We start from the raw sequence: 24,969 nt of genomic DNA, 5'->3' as shown, positions 1-24,969 counted from the left end.
GTCTCGGCATTACAACTCTGCCGAGCAGCTACGTGGTCGGGGGAGAACACGTTTGTAAAATTTTACAAATTTGATACCCTGGCAAAGGAGGACCTGGAGTTCTCTCATTCGGTGCTGCAGAGTCATCCGCACTCTCCCGCCCGTTTGGGAGCTTTGGTATAATCCCCATGGTCCTTTCAGGAACCCCAGCATCCACTTAGGACGATAGAGAAAATAAGAATTTACTTACCGATAATTCTATTTCTCGGAGTCCGTAGTGGATGCTGGGCGCCCATCCCAAGTGCGGATTATCTGCAATACTTGTACATAGTTATTGTTAACTAATTCGGGTTATTGTTAAGGAGCCATCTTTAAGAGGCCCTTTCTGTTGTCATACTGTTAACTGGGTTTAGATCACAAGTTGTACGGTGTGATTGGTGTGGCTGGTATGAGTCTTACCCGGGATTCAAAATGCCTCCCTTATTGTGTATGCTCGTCCGGGCACAGTACCTAACTGGAGTCTGGAGGAGGGTCATAGGGGGAGGAGCCAGTGCACACCACCTGACCTAGTAAAGCTTTACTTTTTTGTGCCCTGTCTCCTGCGGAGCCGCTATTCCCCATGGTCCTTTCAGGAACCCCAGCATCCACTACGGACTCCGAGAAATAGAATTATCGGTAAGTAAATTCTTATTTTCATACAGCTCTGTAGATAGATTAATGGAGGCCATGATGATGGTTTCAAAGGAAACTATTCAGTAATACTATGTATAAGATAAATGGCAGACTTAACAGACCTGTTCTGTAGATTGTTTTATGTTTACTTTCATAGCTGTTTATATATTTTCCGTTTGATTGCACTACAAGGAGCACCAATAGAAACTAGACAAAATGTCCTAATAAATCACTTATATAGTAACTTCCCTGTCACATAGACAATGATCATCAAGCTCACACAAGAAATATCAAAAGGCAAAAAGAAATACACAATATATCAAATTGTTTATTAGGTACAGTATATACAGTTAAATATATATTTAGATTGTTAAATCTGCATTTGATTTTTATATTATAGGAACTATATTGTGTAACAGGAGTTTTTCCTATGACGCCCATATGTCACTGTTGGTCTTTACTAACTAGTTAAGCACAGGCTTTAATTTCTGCCATACGGCACCCATCACCACCCTAGGTGTGGTTGCTGCGGTGGATTATGTGGACGGTGTGCAGTCTCTCTCTTAGAGGGGAATGCAATAGCCATGCTGTACAGCAGTCCGATCTCACACTTTTGTGCAAATCTGGCATTCTACTGGTCGGGTGAAGGGTGCAAGATGGGGTGTTGTCTTTTTTTTTTTTAATGCAATGACAGTTAGCACCTTTCGCCGGCACTTGAATTCCTCCCTTAAGCTAGGTACACATTAGCAGATTATTCAAATTATTTGCCCAATTCCGACGGATCGGAACGACAAATTGTTAAAATTATCCAGTTTGTACTCACTATGTCGCTGACAATGCGCACTCCTGCGGGTTATCAGCGACATTGCCCGTCTGATCGGATCTGCATGCAGCTCAATCTAGCGACATCACTGCGTCGCTGCCGGTCTCAGCAAGTGTTTATGTACTTGCCGATTCCGGCACCCCTGCTGGGTCCTGTTGTAGCCGATGTCGTGCTGGGTACCCACTGTCCAGTAGGTAGAACTTTTTTGCAAAAAAGCTTCTCCGTTTTCCTCTTATATCCCTGCAAACACTTTATGTATTTTTTTTTCTTAAGGGATCTCTTGAAAGTTTAATGCATATCCTGAATAACACAACCCCTCACTATATTCGATGTATCAAGCCAAATATGGACTGCGAAGCAATGGTTTTCAGGAAGGAAGAGGTAAATCATGCTGCTAAAATGTAAACACTATTCTGTCACTTTTTGTATTATAATGTGACTTATCTTTGTGTTAAAGTCTAATAAAATAAGATTGTGTTAGTATTGTTCACAAATTTCTCTAACGTCCTAGTGGATGCTGGGGACTCCGTCAGGACCATGGGGAATAGCGGGCTCCGCAGGAGACAGGGCACATCTAAAAAAGCTTTTAGGTCACATGGTGTGTACTGGCTCCTCCCCCTATGACCCTCCTCCAAGCCTCAGTTAGGTTTTTGTGCCCGTCCGAGAGGGTGCAATCTAGGTGGCTCTCTTAAAGAGCTGTTTAGAAAAGTTTTTTTTTAGGTTTCTAATCAGTGATTCCTGCTGGCGACAGGATCACTGCAACGAGGGACTTAGGGGAGAGACTTGCAACTCACCTGCGTGCAGGAGGATTGAAGTTTTAGGCTACTGGACACTGAGCTCCAGAGGGAGTCGGAACACAGGTCAGCCTGGGGTTCGTCCCGGAGCCGCGCCGCCGATCCCCCTTACAGACGCTGAAGAACGGCAGAACGGAGGTCCGGAAACAGGCGGCAGAAGACTCCTCAGTCTTCATGAAGGTAGCGCACAGCACTGCAGCTGTGCGCCATTGTTGCTACACGGCTCACTGATCTCGGTCACGGAGGGTGCAGGGCGCTGCTGGGGGCGCCCTGGGCAGCAATATAGATTACCTTAGAGGCAAATAAATACATCACATATAGCCATTAAGGCTATATGTATGTATTTAACCCAGGCCAGTTTTCCTAATAACCGGGAGAAAAGCCCGCCGTGAAAGGGGCGGAGCTTATTCTCCTCAGCACTCAGCGCCATTTTCCTGACCAGCTCCGCTGGTGAGGAAGGCTCCCACTCTCCCCTGCACTACAGAAACAGGGTTAAAGAGAAGGGGGGCATAAATTGGCGATATCATTATATATTAAGAGCCCATATATAGAAACAACACCTTCTAGGGTTGTTATATACATTATGGCGCTTTTGGTGTGTGCTGGCAAACTCTCCCTCTGTCTCCCCAAAGGGCTAGTGGGTCCTGTCCTCTATCAGAGCATTCCCTGTATGTGTGTGCTGTAGGTCGGTACGTGTGTGTCGACATGTATGAGGAAAATGTTGGTGAGGAGACGGAGAAAATTGCCTGTAATGGTGATGTCACTCTCTAGGGAGTCGACACCAGAATGGATGGCTTACTTATGGAATTACGTGATAATGTCAACACGCTGCAAGCCGGTTGACGACATGAGACAGCCGGCGGACAAATTAGTATCGGTCCAGGCGTCTCAGACACCGTCAGGGGCTTGTAAAAACGCCCATTTACCTCAGTCGGTCGACAGACACTGACACGGACACTGACCCCAGTGTCGACGGTGAAGAAACAAACGTATTTTTCCTTTAGGGCCACAAGTTACATGTTAAGGGCAATGAAGGAGGTGTTACGTATTTCTGATACCACAAGTACCACAAATAAGGGTATTTTGTAGGGTGGGAATAAACTACTTGTAGTTTTGCCTGAATCAGATAAATTAAATGAAGTGTGTGATGATACGTGGGGTTCCTCCGACAGAAAGTTATGGGCGGTATACCCTTTTTCCCGCCAGTAGTAAGGGCGAGTTGGAAAACACACCTTAGGGTGGACAAGGCGCTCACACGCTTATAAAAAACATGGCGTTACCGTTTCCAGATACGGCCGCCCTCAAGGAGCCAGCTGATAGGAAGCTGGAAAATATCATAACAGTATATACACACATACTGGTGTTATACTACGACCAGCAATCGCCTCAGCCTGGATGTGCAGCGCTGAGGGGGCTTGGTCGGATTTCCTGACTGAAAATTTTGATACCCTTGACAGGGACAGGATTTTATTGTCTATAGAGCATTTTAAGGATGCATTTCTATATATGTGTGATGCGCAGAGGCATATTTGCATTCTGGCATCAAGAGTAAATGTGATGTACATATCTGCCAGACGAAGACACGACAGTGGTCAGGTGAGGCAGATTCCAGACGGCATATGGAAGTATTGCCGTATAAAGGGGCGGTCCATTGGACCTGGTGGCCATGGCAACAGCTGAAAAATCCACCTTTTGTTACCCCGAGTCACATATTGGCAGAAAAGGACACAGTCTTTTCAGTCTCAGTCCTTTCGTCCCCATACGGGCAGGCGGGGGCGAAGGCCAGTCATATCTGCCCAGGGGGAGAGGAAAGGGAAGAAGACTGCAGCAAGCAGCTCATTCCCAGGAACAGAAGCTCCTCACGGCTTCTGCCAAGTCCGCAGCATAACGCTGGGGCCGTACAAGCGGACTCAGGTGCGGTAGGGGGTCATCTCAAGAGTTTCAGCAACACTCGCAAGGGAACTCCGGGATCCTACATGTAATATCCCAGGTGTACATTGGAAATTCGAGACGTCTCCCCCTCACACAATTCACAGGCTGTAATCCCAGCAGGTGATAATCAAAGTACCCTTCTTACAACAAGGAAGGGGGTAGTATTCCACACTATATTGTGGTACTGAAGCCAACCGGCTCGGTGAGATCTGAAATATTTGAACACTTACATACAAGCGTTCAAATCAAGATGGAGTCACTCGGAGCAGTGATAGCGAACCAGGAAGAAGGGGACGATATGATGTCACTGGATATCAGGGACGTTTACCTACAGGTCCAAATTTGCCCTTCTCACCAAGGGTACTTCAGGTTCCTGGTACAGAACTGTCACTATCAGTTCAGACGCTGCCGTTTGGATTGTCCACGGCGCCCCGGGTCTTTACCAAGGTAATGGCCGGAATGATGATTTTTCTTAAAAGAAACATGGACGCTTTCCTGATAAGGGCAAGGTCCAGAGAACAGTTGGAGGTCGGAGTAGCACTATCTTAAGTAGTTCTACGACAGCACGAGTGGATTCTAAATATTCCAAAATCGCAGCTTTTTCCGACGACACGTCTACTGTTCCTAGGGAAGATTCTGGACACAGTCCAGAAAAACGTGTTTCTCCCAGTGGAGAAAACCAGGGAGTTATCCGAGCTAATCGGGATCCTCCTAAAACCAGGAAAAGTGTCAGTGCATCATTGCACAAGAGTCCTGGTAAAAATGGTGGCTTATTACGAAGCAATTCCATTCGGCAGATTTCCCGCAAGAACTCTTCAGTGGGATCTGCTGGACAAATGGTCCGGATCGCATCCTCAGATGCATCAGCGGATAACCCTATATCCAAGGAAAAGGGTGTCTCTCCTGTGGTGATTACAGAGTGCTCATCTTCTAGAGGGCCGCAGATTCGGCATTCAGGATTGGATGCCGGTGACCACGGAGGCCAGCCTGAGAGGCTGGGGAACAGTCACACGGGGAAAACATTTCCAGGGAAGTGTGATTAAGTCTGGAGAATTCTCTCCGCATAAATAAGCTTAGAGCAATTTTATAATGCTCTAAACTTAGCTAGACCTCTGCTTCAAGGTCAGCCGGTATTGATCCAGTGGGATAACATCACGGCAGTCGCCCACGTAAACAGAAGGGCGGCACAAGAAGCAGGAGGGCAGTGAAAACTGCAAGGATTTTTCGCTAGGCGGAAAATCATGTGATAGCACTGTCAGCAGTGTTCTTTCCGGGAGTGGACGACTGGGAAGCAGACTTCCTCAGCAGGCATGACCTCCACCCGGGAGAGTGGAAACTTCATAGGGAAGTTTTTCAACATGATTGTGGACCGTTGGCAAAGACCAAAGGTGGACATGATGGCGTCCCGCCCGAACAAAAAACGGGACAGGTATTCCGCCAGGTCATGAGACCTTCAGGCGATAGCTGTGGATGTTCTGGTAACACCGTGGGTGTACCAGTCTGTGTATGTGTTCCCTCCTCTGTTTCTCATAACCAGGGTATTGAGAATTATAAGACATAGAGGAGTATGAACTATACTAGTGGCTCCGGATTGGCCAAGAGGGACTTGGTACCCGGAACTTCAAGAAATGCTCACAGAGGACTAAGGGCCTGGGGAGCTAAGAAGGGACTTGATTCAGCAAGTACCATGTCTATTCCAAGACTTACCGCGGCTGCGTTTGACGGCATGGCGGTTGAATGCCGGATCCTGAGGGGAAAAGGCATTCCATAAGAGGTCATACCTACCCTGGTCAAAGCCAGGAAGGAGGTGACCGCACAACGTCATCACCACATGTGGTGAAAATATGTTGCGTGGGTGAGGCCAGGAAGGCTCCACGACGGAAATTCAACTAGGTCGATTTCTACACTTCCTGAAAACAGGAGTGTTTTGGACCTCAAATTGGGGTTCATTAACATTTAAATTTCGGCCCTGTAGATTTTCTTCCAGAAAGAATTGACTTCAGTTCCTGAAGTCCAGATTGTAAAGGATGTATTGCATATACAGCTTTTTTGTGCCCCTAGGGGCACCGTGAGATCTCAACATAGTGTTGGGATTTCTTAAAATCATATTGGTTTGAACCGCTCAAATCTGTGGATTTGAAATATCTCACATGGAAAGTGACCATGCTGTTGACAAATATCTCACATGGGAAGTGACCATGTTGTTAGCCCTGGCCTCGGCCAGGCGATTGTCAGAATGGGCGGCTTTGTCTTACAAAAGCCCATATTAAAATTTTCCATTTGAACAGGACAGAACTGGGACTCGTCTCCAGTTTCTTCATAAAGGGGTGTCAGCGTTTTCACCTGAAACAACCTCTTGTGGTGCCTGCGGCTACTAGGGACTTGGAGGACTCCAAGTTACTAGACGTGGTCAGGGCCCTAAAAATATATATATATATATATATATATATATATATATATATATATAGTTAGGACGGCTGGAGTCAGAAAGTCTGACTTGCTGTTTATACTGTATACACCCAACAAGCTGGGTGCTCATGCTTCTAAGCAGTCTATTGCACGCTGGATTTGTAGTACAATTCAGCTTGCACATTCTGTGGCAGGCCTGCCACAGACGAAATATGTAGATGCCCATTCCACAAGGAAGGTGGGCTCATCCTGGGCGGCTGCCCGAGGAGTCTCGGCATTACAACTTTGCCGAGCAGCTACGTGGTCAGGGGAGAACACGTTTGTAAAATTTTACAAATTTTGATACTCTGGCTAAGGAGGACCTGGAGTTCTCTCATTCGGTGCTGCAGAGTCATCCGCACTCTCCCGCCCGTTTGGGAGCTTTGGTATAATCCCCATGGTCCTGACGGAGTCCCCAGCATCCACTAGGACGTTATAGAAAATAAGAATTTACTTACCGATAATTCTATTTCTCGTAGTCCGTAGTGGATGCTGGGCGCCCATCCCAAGTGCGGATTGTCTGCAATGCTTGTACATAGTTATTGTTACAAAAATCGGGTTATTACTATTGTTGTGAGCCATCTTTTCGGAGGCTACTTCGTTTTGTTATCATACTGTTAACTGGGTTCAGATCACAAGTTGTACGGTGTGATTGGTGTGGCTGGTATGAGTCTTACCCGGGATTCAAGATCCTTCCTTATTGTGTACGCTCGTCCGGGCACAGTACCTAACTGAGGCTTGGAGGAGGGTCATAGGGGGAGGAGCCAGTACACACCATGTGACCTAAAAGCTTTTTTAGATGTGCCCTGTCTCCTGCGGAGCCCGCTATTCCCCATGGTCCTGACGGAGTCCCCAGCATCCACTACGGACTACGAGAAATAGAATTATCGGTAAGTAAATTCTTATTTTCTGTATCCATATAATTATAATTTTTTTTTTCAGGTGCTTAGTCAGCTAGAAGCATGTGGTATTGTGGAGACCATTAAAATAAGTGCTGCAGGCTTTCCTCTGAGGTAAGTTGCACATATTTTTCAAGGGGCTAGCAACAGCAGAGGGCCATAGAGCTGAGCGGTTCTGTTGTAATGGTGCGTGCCGATGCCAGCAGTGAAGATCAGAGGAATGTGCTAACACCAACACGTAATCAGCCAGGGCAGTGGGCATTTACTTAATGTAGTCAAAGATCACTAATGGTGGTGTGCAGTCTATATCAGGGGAAATATCTACTTCTATCTTGTCATGAAAATCCCATACATATACACTGAAATGCCAAAGGTCATGGGATAGGTGAGCAAAGTGCAGCAACTCAACGTAGCATCGATTACATAAGTGAATTGAAGACCTCTGGAGAGATGTTGACCTATACCATCTGGATATCTTCCCACAGCTACCTAATATTTAATATTTGTAGGGCAAGATTTTAGGTGCCAATGAACCCTCTCCACTCCTTCTCATAAATTCTCGATCGGGTTCATGGGACTAATTCAGATCTGATCGCTGCTGTGCGTTTTTGTACAGCAGGCGATCAGGTCTGAGCGGCACATGTGCCGCAGTGCGCATGTGCATGCAAGAGATGCTATCGGCATCTCAGCCCAGCGATCTCCTCTGCCTGATTGACAGACAGAGGCGTTTTGGGGGCGTTGTCTGGGCAACGCATGCGTGCCCGGACAGTGTGGGAGGCGGGCCGCGGCGGCTGCATGACGTCACACGCAGCCGCTGCGACCTGGGATGTGACAAGTAGTTCCCTGCCAGCACGCAGGAGCTGCACAGGATGGGAGCTACTTGTCAAATACAAAAGCATTGCCGCTGTGCGATGCCTTTGTACTTGTGCGCGGGGGCTTGGGCCTGACATGTAGGGCGGACTAGCCCCGTGCTGGGTATCCCCCCGCATGTCAAAGTAAATGATCGTAAATATGCTAAATTTAGCACATCTATGATCAACTCTGAATTACCCCCCATGTTGGACAAACGTGGTGGCCACAGCATTCATTGGAACTCTCCAGAATGCTACTCTGGAGCAAATTGGGGGATCAGTATGATATACTCCCAGTCGGGATGCCGTCCGTCAGTATTCTGACAACGGCATCCCCCGCCGGCAAATTAACTGCATCCCCAAATTGGGATCGATGACACTGTGCATTATTTTGCTGGAATATTCCATTATTGTGGGAGAACATGAAGTCCATGAAGGGCTGCAAATGGTCACCAAGCACTGCAATGTAGCTGTTACTGGTCAATGACATGTTCAGATGGTCCAGCTGATCCAACCTATGCCATGGGAACTCACCATTATGGACTTACGGACTCACCACCAGCCTTCATGATTTCTTGTTGACAACTAGGGTCCATGACCTCATGGGTTCTGCGCCACACCTGAACCCTACTATCTGCCTGAAAAAATAACCATGTCTCATTGGACCACGTCACATGTTGCTAGTCCTCCAGGGTCCATTTAGCAACATCACTAGCCCAGGTAAGGCGGTGCATACAGATGTGCAATACTGTCATTTTGTAAGCCCATTGATTTTTTCTTGTTATGTATCTTACTTTCTCTTATGTCCTAGAGGATGCTGGAGTCCATATTAGTACCATGGGGTATAGACTGGTCCACCAGGAGCCATTGGCACTTTAAGAGTTTAATAGTGTGGGTTGGCTCCTCCCTCTGTGCCCCTCCTACCAGACTCAGGGGAGCTCTACAGAGTTCTCTTGGTAAAGAGTATTTTTCTTCCTTTTCAGGTTTTTTTATATTACAGGGAGGCTGTTGGCGACAGCCTCCCTGCAGCGTGGGACTGTGGGGGGAAGGAGCAGTGTCCGCCCCGCGGGGTCTTGAGCCACTGCTCCCGCTAACTGGACGTTGGCTCCAGAGGGGTCTGATCGCGCCCCGCTGCAGGGGAACGCTCACCGCGGCAGCTAGCCGCCACCGCCTCAAGAGCTGAAGAGTGGCGAGTGAGTCACTGTCCTCCCTTGCAAGCGGGGGGACATTGTGAAGAGGGCGGCTACAGGTTCAGGAGCGCAGTCTTACCCGTGCTCCTGGAAGGCTCAGCGGGACGTTGGTGCGGCACTAGGAGGGAGCGCCTCGGCCAGCTCCGGACCCTATACTGGTCGTTTCAGGCATGTCGGGGGCTTCGGATCCAGGTCAGCACAATCCTCCGGGCCCCCTTCAATGGCGCTGTCTTCATGTAGGCGGGAAGACAGCGCCATTGAAGGGGGCGGAGCTTCTCCTCAGAGCGGACCCAGCAGCGCTCAGCCCCATTTTTCCTGCCTGCAGTCACGGTTCACTGGATCCAGGTCCCTCCAGAGCTTTCTCCAGCAGTCTGTACGGTACCAGGGGGCTGTAGAAGGGAGGGGAGGCTGCTTAAGGGCTGTGTCACCTATTAAGGGACACAGTCAGCGCTGGGAAGGGACTCCCTTTACCTGAAAAGCGCTGTGTGTGGGTTGGCTCCAATCTCTGTGTCTCTCTGCCATTCTTGGGGGGAAACTCTGTCTACATAATACCCTGTGTGTTTGTGGGGTGTTTGAGTGTGTGGGACAACATGTCTAGGGACACTGTTTCATATGCTGCAGAGGTTTTGTCTTCCCAGGAAGACTCCATTCCATGTAATCAGGATTGCACTGTTAGCCCAGATCCCTGCTAGAGAGCCAGAATGGTTAGTCTCTCTGAGGGGGGACTATTTCTCAGATATCTGATAGAGTTGCTAGGACTGAGCATGCCACTCAGGTCCTCCAGTCCTCTATGGTGGTATGGTCTGATTCTGCCTCCTCGGGGTCTCCTGCAGTACATTCTCATAAACGTGCGCTTGCAATTTTGCCTGATGACACGGACACCGACTCTGATGCTGCAGACGGTGATGGGGATGTGTTGAGGGGGACGGAATCACTTGCCAAGGGGGTGCAGTTGATGATTGAGGCTGTTAGGGATGTTTTAAACATTTCGGACACAGCTCCGGAACAGGTGGAGGAGGCCTTCTTTACGGATAAAGATAGTCGACGCCTCTGTATGCAGGCTGTTCAAGCAGGTGGTATTACCGGTCCCGGGATCTACCGCGTTAAAGGACCCGGCAGATCGCAAGGTGGATGCTACGCTAAAATCCATTTACACGGCTTCAGAGGCTTTATTGCGGCCTTCTATAGCCTGTGCTTCGATTGCTTTAGTTATTGCCAGGTGGTCAATCACTCTGCAGGAGGAATCTACTACGCTGGACAAAGGTGACGTTGATTTATTTTTACGTAATATTCAGGATTCTGCAGGGTTCCTGGTGGATTCCATGAAGCACCTGGGTTCCATGGCTGCGGGGATCTCCTCCATGTTTGTCTCGGCTCACAGAGGTCTCTGGCTGCGCAACTGGTCTGCGGACGCGGAATCCAGGAAGTGTGTGGAGGGCCTACCATACAATGGTCAGGCTCTCTATGGAGAGGCGCTGGATGCGTGGATTGCCATGGCTACTGAGGGTAAGTCTTCTTTTCTCCCCTCAGCTGCACCGGCTACGAAGAAGCTTTTTACACCAGTCACGTCACAGTCCTTTTGGGCCGCGAGGTCTAGAAAGAACAAGCCTTCGAACACCTTCTTCAGAGGTGGTCGTGCCAAGGAAAAGAAACCTGTTCCCGCAGGCTCCCAAGCCCAGGAGCCCGCTTCTGATACCCCTAGGTCCTCCGCATGACGGTGGACAGCTAGGCCTGGAAGAAGGTCAGGTGGGGGCAAGACTCCGGCAGTTCAGCCATGTCTGGGTGTTGTCGGGCCTGGACCCCTAGGTCCTGGATATAGTGTCCAGGGGGTACAGACTAGAGTTTCAAGATCCCCCACCACACCGTTTCTTCAAGTCCGGCTTGTCAGCTCTGCTGGCGGACAGAACAATTCTTCTGGAGGCCATCAGAAAATTGATGGTGTCAGAGGTCATTGTTCCAGTTCCACCTCAGCAGTGGAACAAGGGTTATTATTCGAACCTTTTTGTGGTACCAAAACCAGATGGTTCGGTACGGCCTATTCTAAACTTAAAGTCTTTGAACCCTTATCTCAGGGAGTTCAAATTGAAGATGGAATCTGTGAGAGCTGTCATCTCAGGACTCACGGAGGGGGAGTTCCTGGTGTCGCTGGACATCAAGGATGCTTACCTCCACATTCCCATTTAGTCGCCGCATCAGGCATATCTCCAGTTTGCACTGTTGGACGATCACTATCAGTTCCAGGCGCTGCCGTTTGGCCTCTCCACAGCACCAAGGATCTTCACCAAGGTGATGGCGGAGATGATGGTTCTCCTCCGCAAGCAAGGGGTGAACATAATTCCATATCTGGACGATCTCCTGATCAAGGCGTCCAGGGAGAGGTTGTTGCGATCCATAGCGCTCATGACACAGCTGCTCAGGAAGCACGGTAGGATCCTGAACCTTCCAAAGTCTCATCTGGAGCCGACAAGGAGGCTGTCTTTCCTGGGAATAATCCTCGACACGGAAGCAATGGTCCGGGATGTCTTAAAACCTACCCGGGTATCGGTTCATCAATGCATCCGTCTTCTGGGGAAGATGGTTGCCACCTACGAGGCTCTGCAGTACGGCAAGTTTCATGCTCGACCTTTTCAGCTGGACCTATTGGACCAGTGGTCGGGCTCTCACACATGCACAAGAGGATACACCTGTCTCCGAAGGCCAGGATTCCCACAGATGCAAGTCTAAGAGGTTGGGGAGCAGTCGCTTTGGGGGAAACCTTTCAGGGAAGGTGGTCGAATCAAGAATCCCTTCTCCCAATAAACATCCTGGAGCTAAGGGCCGTGTACAACGCCCTTCTGCAAGCAGCACACCTTCTACAGGATCGGGCTGTTCAGGTGCAGTCGGACAACGTGACCACGGTGGCCTACATAAACCGACAAGGCGGGAACGAAGAGCAGGGCTGCCATGTCAGAGGTGTCAAGAATCCTCCTCTGGGCAGAAAGACACGCGGTGGCGATGTCGGCAATCTTCATTCCGGGAGTAGACAACTGGGAAGCAGACTTCCTCAGCCGCCACGATCTCCATCCGGGAGAGTGGGGCCTCCACCCGGAGGTGTTCGAGGAGGTAACCGGTTGGTGGGGGGTTCCTCACATAGACATGATGGCCTCCCGCCTCAACAAGAAGCTGGGGAGGTACTGTTCCAGGTCAAGAGACCCACAGGCAGTGGCGGTGGACGCACTGGTGACACCGTGGGTGTTCAAATCAGTGTATGTGTTTCCTCCACTTCCTCTGATACCAAAGGTTCTTCAGCTGGTGAGAAGAACAAAGGTTCTGGCAATCATCATTGGTCCGGACTGGCCAAGGAGAGCTTGGTATGCGGATCTGCTGGATCTTCTGTTAGAGGATTAAAGGCCCTCTGTTAGAGGATTCAAGGCCCTTACCTCTTCGGGAGGATCTGCTACTGCAGGGGCCGTTCGCTTATCAAGACTTACCACGGCTACGTTTGACGGCATGGCGGTTGAATGCCAGATCTTAGCTCGGAAAGGTATCCCGAGTGAGGTTATTCTTACCCTGATACAGGCTAGAAAGGGGGTAACGTCTAAACATTACCATCGTATTTGGAAAAAATGTTTCTTGGTGTGAATCCAAGAAATTTCCTGCGGTGGAGTTTGAACTTGGTCGTTTGTTCCTTTTCCTGCAAGCAGGTGTGGATATGGGTCTGAGATTGGGCTCCATCAAGGTCCAAATCTCTGCTTTGTCCATCTTCTTCCAAAAACAATTGGCTGTCCTCCCTGAGGTTCAGACCTTTTTGAAAGGGGTTCTGCACATCCAGCCTCCCTTTGTGGCGCCGACGGCTCCCTGGGATCTGGACGTGGTGCTGTAGTTCCTGCAATCTGCTTGGTTTGAGCCTCTGCTGGAGGCTGACATCAAGTTTCTCACGTGGAAGGCGTTCACTTTGTTGGCCTTAGCTTCTGCTCACGCGTGTCGGAATTGGCGGCTTTATCCTGGAAGAGTCCCTATCTGATCTTCCATGAAGATAGGGCGGAACTTAGGACTCGTCCACAGTTCCTGCCTAAGGTTGTATCGGCTTTCCATATCAACCAGCCTATTGTGGTGCCAGTGGCTACTGACTCCTCAATTGCTTCAGAGGCCTTGGATATTGTGAGGGCTTTGAAGATTTATGTGAACGGACAGCTCGTCATCGAAAGACTGACTCCTTGTTTGTCCTCTATGATCCCAAGAAAATTGGGTGTCCTGCTTCTAAGCAGTCGATTTCACGCTGGATCAGGTTCACCATCCAGCATGCATATTCTACGGCAGGATTGCCGTGTCCAAAATCTGTTAAGGCCCATTCTACTCGTAAAGTGGGCTCTTCCTGGGCGGCTGTACAACTTTGCCGAGCTGCTATTTGGTCTGGGTCGAACACGTTTGCCAAGGTTTACAAGTTCGATACTTTGGCCTCTGATGACCTCAAGTTTGGTCAAGCAGTGTTGCAGGAGCCTCCGCTCTCTCCCTCCCGTACTGGGAGCTTTGGTACATCCCCATGGTACTAATATAGACCCCAGCATCCTCTAGGACGTAAGAGAAAATAGGATTTTAATTACCTGAACGGTAAATCCTTTTCTCGTAGTCCGTAGAGGATGCTGGGCGCCCGCCCAGCGCTTCGTTTACCTGCTTTGGTTTTTGTAGTTCAGTACTGCCTGGTTCCTAGGTAAGTTCTGCGTTATTTACTGTTTCAGTACTGTTTCAGCTGTTGCTTAGTTGTTCTGTCATGTTGGCCGGATTTGCCTGTTGTGTGAGCTGGTATGAATCTCGCCACTATCTGTAATTCCTTCTCTCGAAGTATGTTGTCTCCTCGGGCACAGTTTCTAGACTGAGTCTGGTAGGAGGGGCATAGAGGGAGGAGCCAGCCCACAATATTAAACTCTTAAAGTGCCAGTGGCTCCTGGTGGACCCGTCTATACCCCATGGTACTAATATGGATCCCAGCATCCTCTACGGACTACGAGAAAAGGTTTTACCGTTCAGGTAATTAAAATCCTATTTTAATATAAGACCTGAAATACAGTCCGATTGATCAACACAAATTATACATATACAGTAGAATGCCACTGCAGTTGGTTGCTGGTTTTGATAATACTGACACATTGACAATACAATGCATAATGCATATGAGCACCATACAAAAGGTCATGTGATACATTAGCTGCCCATGTGCACGGTTTCAGTTTCTGGAGCCAAATGGAGGCTGCTATTATTATCATCGTAAAATTGTTATCCTGCCAGATTGCCTCCATAGAATTAAACAAACGTACCCAAACTCCAAAATCTTCGCTGTTCGGGGCTTGATACATAGGGGTCAGACAGTAGTTCCCATTGATAATATTGCAGAATACGGTCTGTAGCACTACTTAGCTTTGTGCAGGAGATTGAATTAGGCTGTTAGTATATAGTAGGAATACATACAATTCTTTAGAAACAGTTTATTCTTAATTTTAAGAAAAATGGGCTTTATATATAGATCCCTGTGTCCATTAGACCCATAGCCAGTGATGCCTGTCGAGGGATAGTCTTTGTATCAATCAATATTTACGTTGGGCACGCTACATTGGTTACAATGTGCAAAGTAAACACTACAAGGAGAGAAGAGATACAAGAATAAAATGAATTGACAGGATAACCACTGCCTAAATTCAGTGGATTGCTTGTTCGGGTGTAGTATGGTATGCCGGTGGCCGGGCGAGTACAAATGAGCCCCTTTCGGGCACGGTGGTGGGCTACGCACGCCGCGCTATTTATTCTCCTTCCAGGGGGGTTGTGGACCCCCAAGAGGGAGAAAATATGTCGGTATACCGGGTGTTGGTATTCCGGCGCCGGGATCCCGACAGCCAGCAAACTGAAGACCACCTGCTCATTCTGCCCTTAAAAGTACCAGGAGAGCAGCCATCTAGGGAGCACTTCATAGGTTACATTGGGCAGGCTAAGCAATTCACAGAAGTGAAAAATTACAGAGAAAAGAAAACAAACTGTTTATGTGGCGTCCATGATACGGCAGTAAGGAGAGACCATGGGTGGTAGCATCAACATCAAGCCCTCTGTGCCTGTGGAATTCTCACTGTATCTAACAAGAATCTTTTCCACTACCCTATTTTATAGTTTGCTGCTCTTTCTTGCTTTACACCCAGTGGGCTGATGTGCTTAATACCCTATTTCTCCTATTGTTAATATAGAGTTTTCTCCACTGACCTGGAAGATGATCTGTTTTGCAGATAAGTAGCTGCGGCTGATATTTACCCCAGTATTTCTGTCTGTTTGGCACATTGCCCAAGTCTACGGAACCACAGAGAGTAGGGACCCACAAGGAGTCTGCACATGGGCCCCCTTCTCTCTTAAACTGCCCCTGATGGGGTCTGAGTAGTGTTTGGTGCGGCAGGGGCTCATTTTATCAGTGTTATTGCTGGCTTTGCACATGTTTAACCTATGTGGTGTTACTAGATAAAATAATCTTGTGGCTGTTTATGGCTTTAGAGGGGTACACATTTCTATTTCTAGTACATGCTCCCCAGATTTGCATATAATTGGTATCTATACAAAGAGGAGATCTGTGTGACTATACTGACATATTTGAAAATAATTTGAAATGCAATTTTCTTTCTCTTTAGTAGTCTTAATTTTGGTAAATTAGAAAATTTAAATATACCTATTTATTCATACTAACAAATGCAAACCATATCTATTGGAAATGTATAACATTCACATGATTACATGTTACAGCTAATTGCTAATGAATGCCATATACTATGATTACTTATAGTTCTGACATCAGTGTGTAGAAGGCTTCTAAAGTTATTACTATACATATTCATAACCTTTATTACAGGATTTCTTTTGAAAGCTTTGTGAAACGCTATGGATTCATTGCACCTATACATTTGAGGAGGAAAATGCAGAAAGAGATGAATTGTCCTACTGCAGAAAGAATACAAGGTAGTTTTATTTTTGTAATTTTTTTATTCATATTTTTAGGTCACTTTGGCAGAAATACTAAATTACATCAGATGATTAAACATTACAGTTTTAACATAAATTCAGCTCATACTGAGAACAACTTGCTGTAAACAGTGAAGATTAGATTTGTCTAATGGAGTACGAACTAAAATAACAAAGCAAATGTATTTGCATACACGCCAGAAGTAACCAGAGGGACATGGTTCTGTCTATGGCCAATACAAATGTAATGAAAAGAGAGAAGAGGGTTAATGACGGGGATAGAGAGGAAATAGAAAACAAGAAGTGGAATTGAGGGAAAAGGGAAAAAAGAAGTGGAAGGAAGGAGGAGATTAGGAGGAGGGATGGGGGAGGGGGGAGTGGAGGGAGCTGAACGAGGCAGAAAACCAGAAAACTATTGGAGAGTGAAGATTCACTTGGTGGCAGGTAAAGATGAGCCACTGTGAGCCAAACAGTTTGGAATCACTCCAGTTTTGTTTTGAAGGCAAGTGATATACTGTAATCCACAATCATTACCTTTTCAAGGTTTTAAGAGTAAAGGGGAAATTTGTATTCTGCCACTTGCATACTAGTTGATATCTTCCCCTGTGTGCAGGCCATATTTATTTATTACCAGTTATTTATATACAGTAGCACACTAATATTCCGCAGCACTTTAGAGAATATTTGGTCATCACATCAGTCCATGCCCCAGTGGAGCTTACAATCTATGTTCCCTACCACATGTACATGCACACACATTCACGATAGGGTTCATTTTGTTGCGATCCAATTAAGCTACCAGTATATTTTTGGATTGTGGGAGGAAACCCATGCAAGTACTGGGAGAATATTCAAGCTCCACACAGTTAGGGTCATGGTCGGAATCGACCCCATGACCTCAGTGCTCTGAGGCACTAGTGCTAACCATTACATCTTCTGTACTGCCCATATGGGAGAGTAGTTTGTTTGTAGTCTTAGCAACTTGTCTAATTGGGACACAAAGTAGGTGGTGTAAAGAATTAAGAGACATTGGATATCCTTTGATCCTGGTTATTAAGAGACACGCTTTGTACAGGTCCACTAGATATGAAAGAATGTGCCCACCTGGAAGCACTCTTTCCAACACAGGCCACAGGTAACCGGATACATTTGGTGGAGACTCTGTGGGACCAGGCACCACTTCCTGAAGCTTTTAAAAGAGTTCTTAATCGCAACACTGATTGGGGATTTTAATGTGTTACCCCCTTCTTGGCTTATTTTATTTTTGCACACTTTATGGTTTCAAAGGCAACCTGAGTAGAAAATACTAGGAAAGAAATCGGGAAAAGGAAAACGTTTTCACGCCAATGTATGATGTGCCAAGTGTCAGCCCTCAAAGAGAGTCCTGGTCAAATTTGCAGGCTAATTTGTGAACATACTGTAGATGGTAGATTAGTCTGGAGTTAAAATGGTATGGTACAGGAAAATATGCATTGTTATTAGGATCTTCTGTACAATACTGTTCCATTGGTGTATAGAAAAAGTTGAGGTCGGGATCCCAGCCGCCAGAATGCCGGCAAGGGGGCATGCGCAAAGAAGCCCCTTGCGGGCTCACTTAGCTTGCCATGCTGTGGGCTCAGTGGCTCGCTGCACTTGCCACAGGTTCTATTCCCACTCTATGGGTGTCATGGACACCCATGAGTGGCAATAGCCCTCTGCCCCCTGCCGGCATTCTGGCGTCCGGAATCCCGTCCGCTGGGATCGTGGCTATATCCCAATAGAAGGTCATTTTAAGTTACACAATAGGTTATATTTGTGTGCCAAGTGTATTTAACTCCTTTTACAAATGGTAGTTTGCAGATATACCTTCATTTTAAAACAGAATTACGCCATTTCTTGTACCTTAAACATCACATGAAGATTCTAAAGTATACTTAACATATTGATTAAAATTGTTATTATTTTTCTTCCTGTTAGTCCAAGTCCATCTTATGTTGTTTGCTAAATTTATTTCCTTGTGAATGTGTCATTTTGTAGAATATGTCAATCTAGCTGGTCTTGTCTACATGTGTTTGTTTTATTGGGAGAATGCCGCTTTAATTAGTGAACTTAACTGTGGAGCTGATGCAGAGTTGTGTCACAACTGAGGGCTGGGGTTGACGAGAGGAAGCCTCAGTTGTAGGGGCTGAGGTATAGTTGAACCTAGGCGGTAGTATGAGACTCTTTGACATACAGTACCCAAGCCCGAAGGCGTGACCACGACAACAGGGATAAGGTTAAAAGTTTTATTCAAGCACAGTTCTGGTGATACATCAGCAGCAACGTCAGACAAGGTAAAAGAATATGCAATACACAGTTCCTGTAGATGCAGTAGAGATGCAGGTGCCTCTGGGTGCGGTAATGTTAGGTATCAGTCTTGGCAGACTAGGAGATGGAATGTCCTTAACCGGCACCCAAGTACTGAGTGGTAGTATGAGTACAGGAACTGACCAGCAGGTGGACCACTTGAAACTGGATGTATTGGCTGGAAGATAAGTTGGCTGCTGGGTAGGCCGAACGGAACCGGGCTGAATGGAGTGCTTGATGCACCAATGTAGCTGGAGGATAGCTTGTAGCACTCACTGGTGATGCTAGGGATCGCTGAAATGAGGAAGTCGATGGCGGAGCACCGATGGTATCTGGTATTCGATGGCGGAGCACCGATGGTATCTGGTATTTGATGGCGGAGCACCGATGGTATCTGGTAACTGAACACCGCTGGAAGCCGATGTTAAACACTGCCAGTTGCAGGGGGCAATGCTGGAACACTGCTGAGTCAGGCTGCACCGCTAGATGTTAACTGGTGCTGGTCTCTAGTGGAGTTGGAGACAGGAGCTGGAATACCTGTAATAGCAAACAACTACAACGCAGGGAGACTGGTAACACTGGGTTTGACAACCAAAGCATTGACAACTTCCTGGTTTAGGAACAGAATATTTATACCTGCAGCAGGGCAGGCATTGGCTGATCAATTAGGCAGGGTTCAGTTGTACAACGGATTGGTGAAGGTAATGTCATGTGACTGAAATCAACATGGCTGCGCCCATACTAACATTTGGAGGGAAAGTTAGTTTGTGGAAACGTGAGGAGAAACAGTAATGGCGGCAGAGGGCAGGAAACGCCAACTTGCACTCTTGATCCACAGAGATGGCGGCGGAGGCTGCAGCGGGCAGGAGACGCCATGCAGACTTTTATGCACATTTGAACCACAGAGATGGTGGCAGAGGCCGCAGCGGGCAGGAGACGCCATGCAGACTAATTTGAATACTGGAGGCGCAGGAATGGCGGCGGAGGCCGCAGAGGGCTGGAGACGCCATTCTTAACTTTAGGAGCTACTGTGACAGCGCCTGTGGAATGACAGGGCGGAGTGAGGATGTCAGCAGCGCGACTGAGACCTAGCCCTGGAACGCTGAGCCAGCCTCAGGAGACACCTGAAAGGTAGATAATGGCGTCCAGTAACCCGGATCGTGACAAATTGGTAGCAACAAGGGCACAAATTACTCTAGAAAGTAGTGCTACTGCCAGTTCAGGCACCCTGCAAGTTACAAACAGGCGCTACGTGGCAGTGACGGCAATGCTTACACACCCCTTGTTACGGCCCTGATCTGCACAAGCATTATACACACCTGGTTTACTACATTATGCGGTGGGTGAGCATTTAGTTTCTGAATGCACAAAAAGTATTATATTTACAAACAAAGTGAAATCAATATTTTCAAAGTATTCACCACTTGGTGAAGCAGCTGGGCCAGTCCATAGCAGGTACATTATGTCTTCTACATGCTGGATGAAGGTCTCCACTGCAGCTTCCGATGACTCAAGACGAATCCCACACATCTTGAGCTTGATTTGTGGGAACACAAAGAAGTTGCAGGGGGCCAGGCCTGGACTGTACCAAGCTCCATGATGCATTCATGAGCCAGAAAATCCACCAATTTCCTGGACTTGTGGGCAGGTGCATTGTCATGATAGAGAAGGGCACCACGAGCGTGAGTTCTTGGATGGCGCCTGGAAATGGCTTCCAGCACTTGCGGCAGGCATTGGTTGGCCTACCAGTCCCCAATGATGGTACACTGCTTTACAAGTGGTACAGTAGCTATGGAATATATGTTTAACAAGCAGACGGGATGCTGTGTGTCAGTATACCAACAGTGGAATGCCGGCAGCGAGCCTCTTCGTGGTTTCGCTGCAATAACCACACTTCGGGCCCAGTGGCTTGCTTGGCTCGCCACAGGTTATGGGGGTCATTCCGAGTTGTTCGCTCGCAAGCTGCTTTTAGCAGCTTTGCACACGCTAAGCCGCCGCCTACTGGGAGTGAATCTTAGCTTCTTAAAATTGCAAACGAAAGATTCGCAATATTGCGATAAGACATCTCTGTGCAGTTTCTGAGTAGCTCCAGACTTACTCGGCATCTGCGATCAGTTCAGTGCTTGTCGTTCCTGGTTTGACGTCACAAACACACCCAGCGTTCGCCCAGACACTCCTCCGTTTCTCCAGCCACTCCCGCGTTTTTCCCAGAAACGGTAGCGTTTTTTCACACACTCCTATAAAACGGCCAGTTTCCGCCCAGAAACACCCACTTCCTGTCAATCACATTACGATCACCAGAACGAGGAAAAAACCGTGAGTAAAATTCCTAACTGCATAGCAAATTTACTTGGTGCAGTCGCAGTGCGAACATTGCGCATGCGCACTAAGCGGAAAATCGCTGCGATGCGAAGAAATTTACTGAGCGAACGACTCGGAATGACCCCCTATATTTCCACTCGGGAGTGGAATTAACCTGCGGTAGTCGGGATTCTGTTTGTCTGTGTTTCACCGGCTGTCAGTATTCCACATCGGTCTCCTGATCGCTGGGATCCTGACAGACGGTATTTCTCTAGCATCCATAAGGGATATTGGGGAATTAGTACGATGGGGTACAGATGGGGTCCAAAGGAGCCAGTGCACTTTAAATTTCTTCAACTGGGTGTGCTGGCTCCTCCCCTCTATGCCCCCTCCCACAGGCAGTTTAGAAAAAAGTGCCCTCAGGAGAGGATGCACATCTCTGCAGCTCCAGAGAGTTTTCGGTCTTCGGCCTCTGTAAGGTGTCTGAGCCGCTTCCCCGCTGCAGGATCACCGTCCTGGGAGGTTGTTGTTCAGCGGGGCACTGCGCCTTAGCAGTCACAATCCCAGCATGCCGCAAACCCCTAACATTGCCTGAAGGTGACGACAGTGGTGAGTACAAACCGGGAGCCCCGGTTCTTGGTGCAGCAAAAAAGTGGGGTCAGCATACGGGATCCTCCTGGGGGGAAGGGACCCGCTATAGCCTCCTTGTGTGCACTGGCGGCGTTAGTAAAAACTAACACTTGCTGTAATGTTTTACACTTATAGGGAGACTTTGCCAGTATAAATATCACTGAAGCTCTGGCGCCATTACAGGGGGCGGAGCTTCCTCAGAGCGGGACAAGCAGCGTTTTGGCACCTTCCTCTTCTTACAGCTGCAGCAGTAGGCACACACAGCTCCTCCAGACACTCAGGATACACAGGAAAACTGGTACAGGGGTGTAGCAAAGGGGGAGAGCCGCTAATGTACACAATCTGTGTCCTAAAAAGGACTAATACTCCAGTGTTACACCGTGATATAACAGTTTGCAGCCTCACTGGGGCTGTTTAGTTTGGGTGTGCTGTTCCCTTCTCTCTGTCTCCCTCTCACATACAGTAAGGGCCAGCTTGCTATTGTATTACTTGTCTGTGTGGATGTGTATATAAGTGTTGTTTACTGTGAACATGGTAAAACACCAATTATGCAGTGTATGTCATACCAGATTCTCTCCCTCTACATCTAGAGCCGTCTTTTCATATGGGCTCAGTGGGCACCTGCCCAAGGGCCCCAGGATTATAAGGGACTTGGACTGATAGCTGAGGGTTCTCTCTTTCCAGGGGTATCAGATTTTTGAAAATCGGCCCTGGGGAGCCGGTGATATCTGACTTCAAAGCAGTGGTCCCCATCCAAGCCTGTTAATTGCTCTTCCCAGCCAGATATCTCGGGTTCTGTCTGACTTAGAGTTTTTCTGAGGGTATACTCCAAAAGCTAGCCTTTTGTTGTACACTGGCAGCTTGTCTCTACTATGCCCAGAAGCACAGATATCCGCCTTCAAGCAGCAGGTCCCTGCTCCAGCTCTACATGCCTAATATGCAGTTTTATATTTTTGATGGTAGATTGTTCTGGCTCCTGAACTCTGATCCCCAAGTTCCCAATACCTCCTGAAAGGTGGGACTCTCTAGTTTTTTATCCCATTCAAAGCTAAGAAATGTATTTTCATGAACTTGAGATATCTGCAGTCAAGCATGCTTCCCTCCCACCTGAAAATGATGAAAAATAAGCCCACTCCCCTAATCACCCCTTCCCTACATATTAAACACCCCCTACCACACTGGAAGTCAAGTACCAGGGCCACTTCATTCAGCCCAATGCCCACGTCTACAGTTTAGTATTCTCCCTCCCACCCCATCTGTGCAGTAAATGAGTAATTAGCAGAAATTACTTCTCCAGGTCCTACATGCTGAGTGGAAGATAGAACACCTCCTACCGCCCGCTGGACATCAAAGCTGCCGCTGATAGCACCCCCCACACCTACCACTGGAGGATGGGTAGGGGCCCCAGTGCATTGCTGTGCCCAGGGGCCTACACTGCTGTTAAGACAGCCCTGTCTACATCTGGTTCCATTTCATGTGAACAATGCAGCCAGTCCTCACAACTCAGTGAGGGGGCTGGGGGAGGGGGGGTCAAGAGCCTTCCCGCCTAGCTGCCATAAAATCCATGATGTCAGATATGTCCTCTCAGGTCAATGCTAATACTCAGAAAACTCAGCAGGCTTTTGCAGACCTAGCTGCAACAGCCCCCCTCTCTAGATCAGGACCACAGAAGCGTGGGTTTCCTGCTTTACTCTCAGACTCTGATGAGGAAATACAGGAGGAGGTGGAGGAATTGGATCCTGTTACAGGGGATACCCCTTCTACACAGGGTGTTAAACCCCTCATTCTAGCTATACGGGATGTGTTAAAACTCCCTCTAGAGGACGCTGTGGCACAGCAGTCGTTTTTCTTAACACAGAGCAAACTCAGTGTCCCTTTCCCTGGTTCTGCAGTTAGATGACCTGTTTAAGTTAATATGAAAAAATTCAGGTAAAAAATACCAAGCGTCAAGACGGTTTTTGCACACTTTCCCATTTGCTCTTGAAGGCAGGAAAATCTGGGAAGAACCCCCGGCTTTTGACGTATCAGTCGCGTGCCTCTCTAAAAAGGCAGTACTGCCAGCTCTGGGCTCCTTTACCGTAAAGGACCCTGGTTGCTGGATGACTCATGCCATTCATACGTGGGCTACTCAATTTCAGGAGGGCCTCTCAGGGAATATGTCCCTGGTCACTACGGTGACTCTCCTAAAACACATTCAGGACACTACACGCGTCCTGTGTGACTCTCTCAAGGAGATAGGCAATATTAATGTTAGGACCATTGCTATGGCAGTGTCGGCGCGCAGGGCTTTGTGGTTGCATCCGTGGATAGCGGATGCAGAGTCTAAGCGCAGTGTAGAGTCTCTTCCTTTTTCAGTAGATTGGCTTTCGGGGTGGAATTGGATACGTGGCTTTCTTAAAATTATGCTGCAACATGCCGTCCTAAAATTGGTCCAGTCCCAAGTCATTGTTCCAGTGCCACTGCAACAACAGGGAAAGGATTACTACTCCAACCTGTTCGTGGTACTGAAACCGGACTGTTCGGTAAGGCCCATTTTGAATCTAAAATTCTTGAACCCTTACCTAAAGGTTTTCAAGTTCAAGATGGAGTCCTTGCGAGCAGTGATTGGAAGAACGGGAATTCATGGTCTCCCTGGATATAGAGGACGCCTATCTCCATATCCCGATTTAGCCACCTCACCAGGCTTACCTGAGGTTTGCCCTGCTGAACAATCACTACCAGTTCCAGGCACTACCCTTCGGCCTGTCCACGGCTCCGATGGTGTTCACGAAGGTGTTGGCGGAGATGATGTTACAACTGCGGGTCCAAGGGGTCAATATTGTCTCTTATCTGGATGATCTCTTGATAAAGGCGAGATCCAGGGAGCTTTTATTGCTCCATATAGACCAAACTATCCAACTTCTGTCACAGCATGGGGTGGATCCTCAATTTACAGAAGTCCCACCTGGAGCCAACTCAGCGGCTCCTGTTCATGGGAATGTTGCTGCATACTGTGGCCCAGAAAGTGTTCCTCCCAGAGTACAAAGCGAGAACAGTCCAGGAGATGGTCCGCATGGTTCTACTGCCTACTCGAATATCCATCCATCTTTGTGTAAGATTGTTGGGGAAATGTTAGCCTCATAAGAGGCAATCCAGTATGGAAGGTTCCGTGCCAGA

General features: G+C 47.9%; 1 protein-coding gene across 1 annotated transcript in view; it reads left to right on the top strand.

The window, feature by feature from the left end:
• Window positions 1–24,969, top strand: part of MYO19 (myosin XIX) — a 450,559-nt gene that overhangs the window by 296,660 nt on the left and 128,930 nt on the right. The window contains exons 17-19 of the mRNA XM_063955000.1: window positions 1,748–1,855; window positions 7,591–7,661; window positions 16,448–16,554. Coding sequence (XP_063811070.1) covers window positions 1,748–1,855; window positions 7,591–7,661; window positions 16,448–16,554 — 286 coding nt within the window. The remainder of the gene's footprint in view (window positions 1–1,747; window positions 1,856–7,590; window positions 7,662–16,447; window positions 16,555–24,969) is intronic.

This window comes from Pseudophryne corroboree, chromosome 2, assembly GCF_028390025.1.
Source record: "Pseudophryne corroboree isolate aPseCor3 chromosome 2, aPseCor3.hap2, whole genome shotgun sequence".
Lineage (NCBI taxonomy): Eukaryota > Metazoa > Chordata > Amphibia > Anura > Myobatrachidae > Pseudophryne > Pseudophryne corroboree.
The sequence above is the reverse complement of the archived record's forward strand: the minus strand, read 5'-3'. Positions and strand labels throughout refer to the sequence as shown.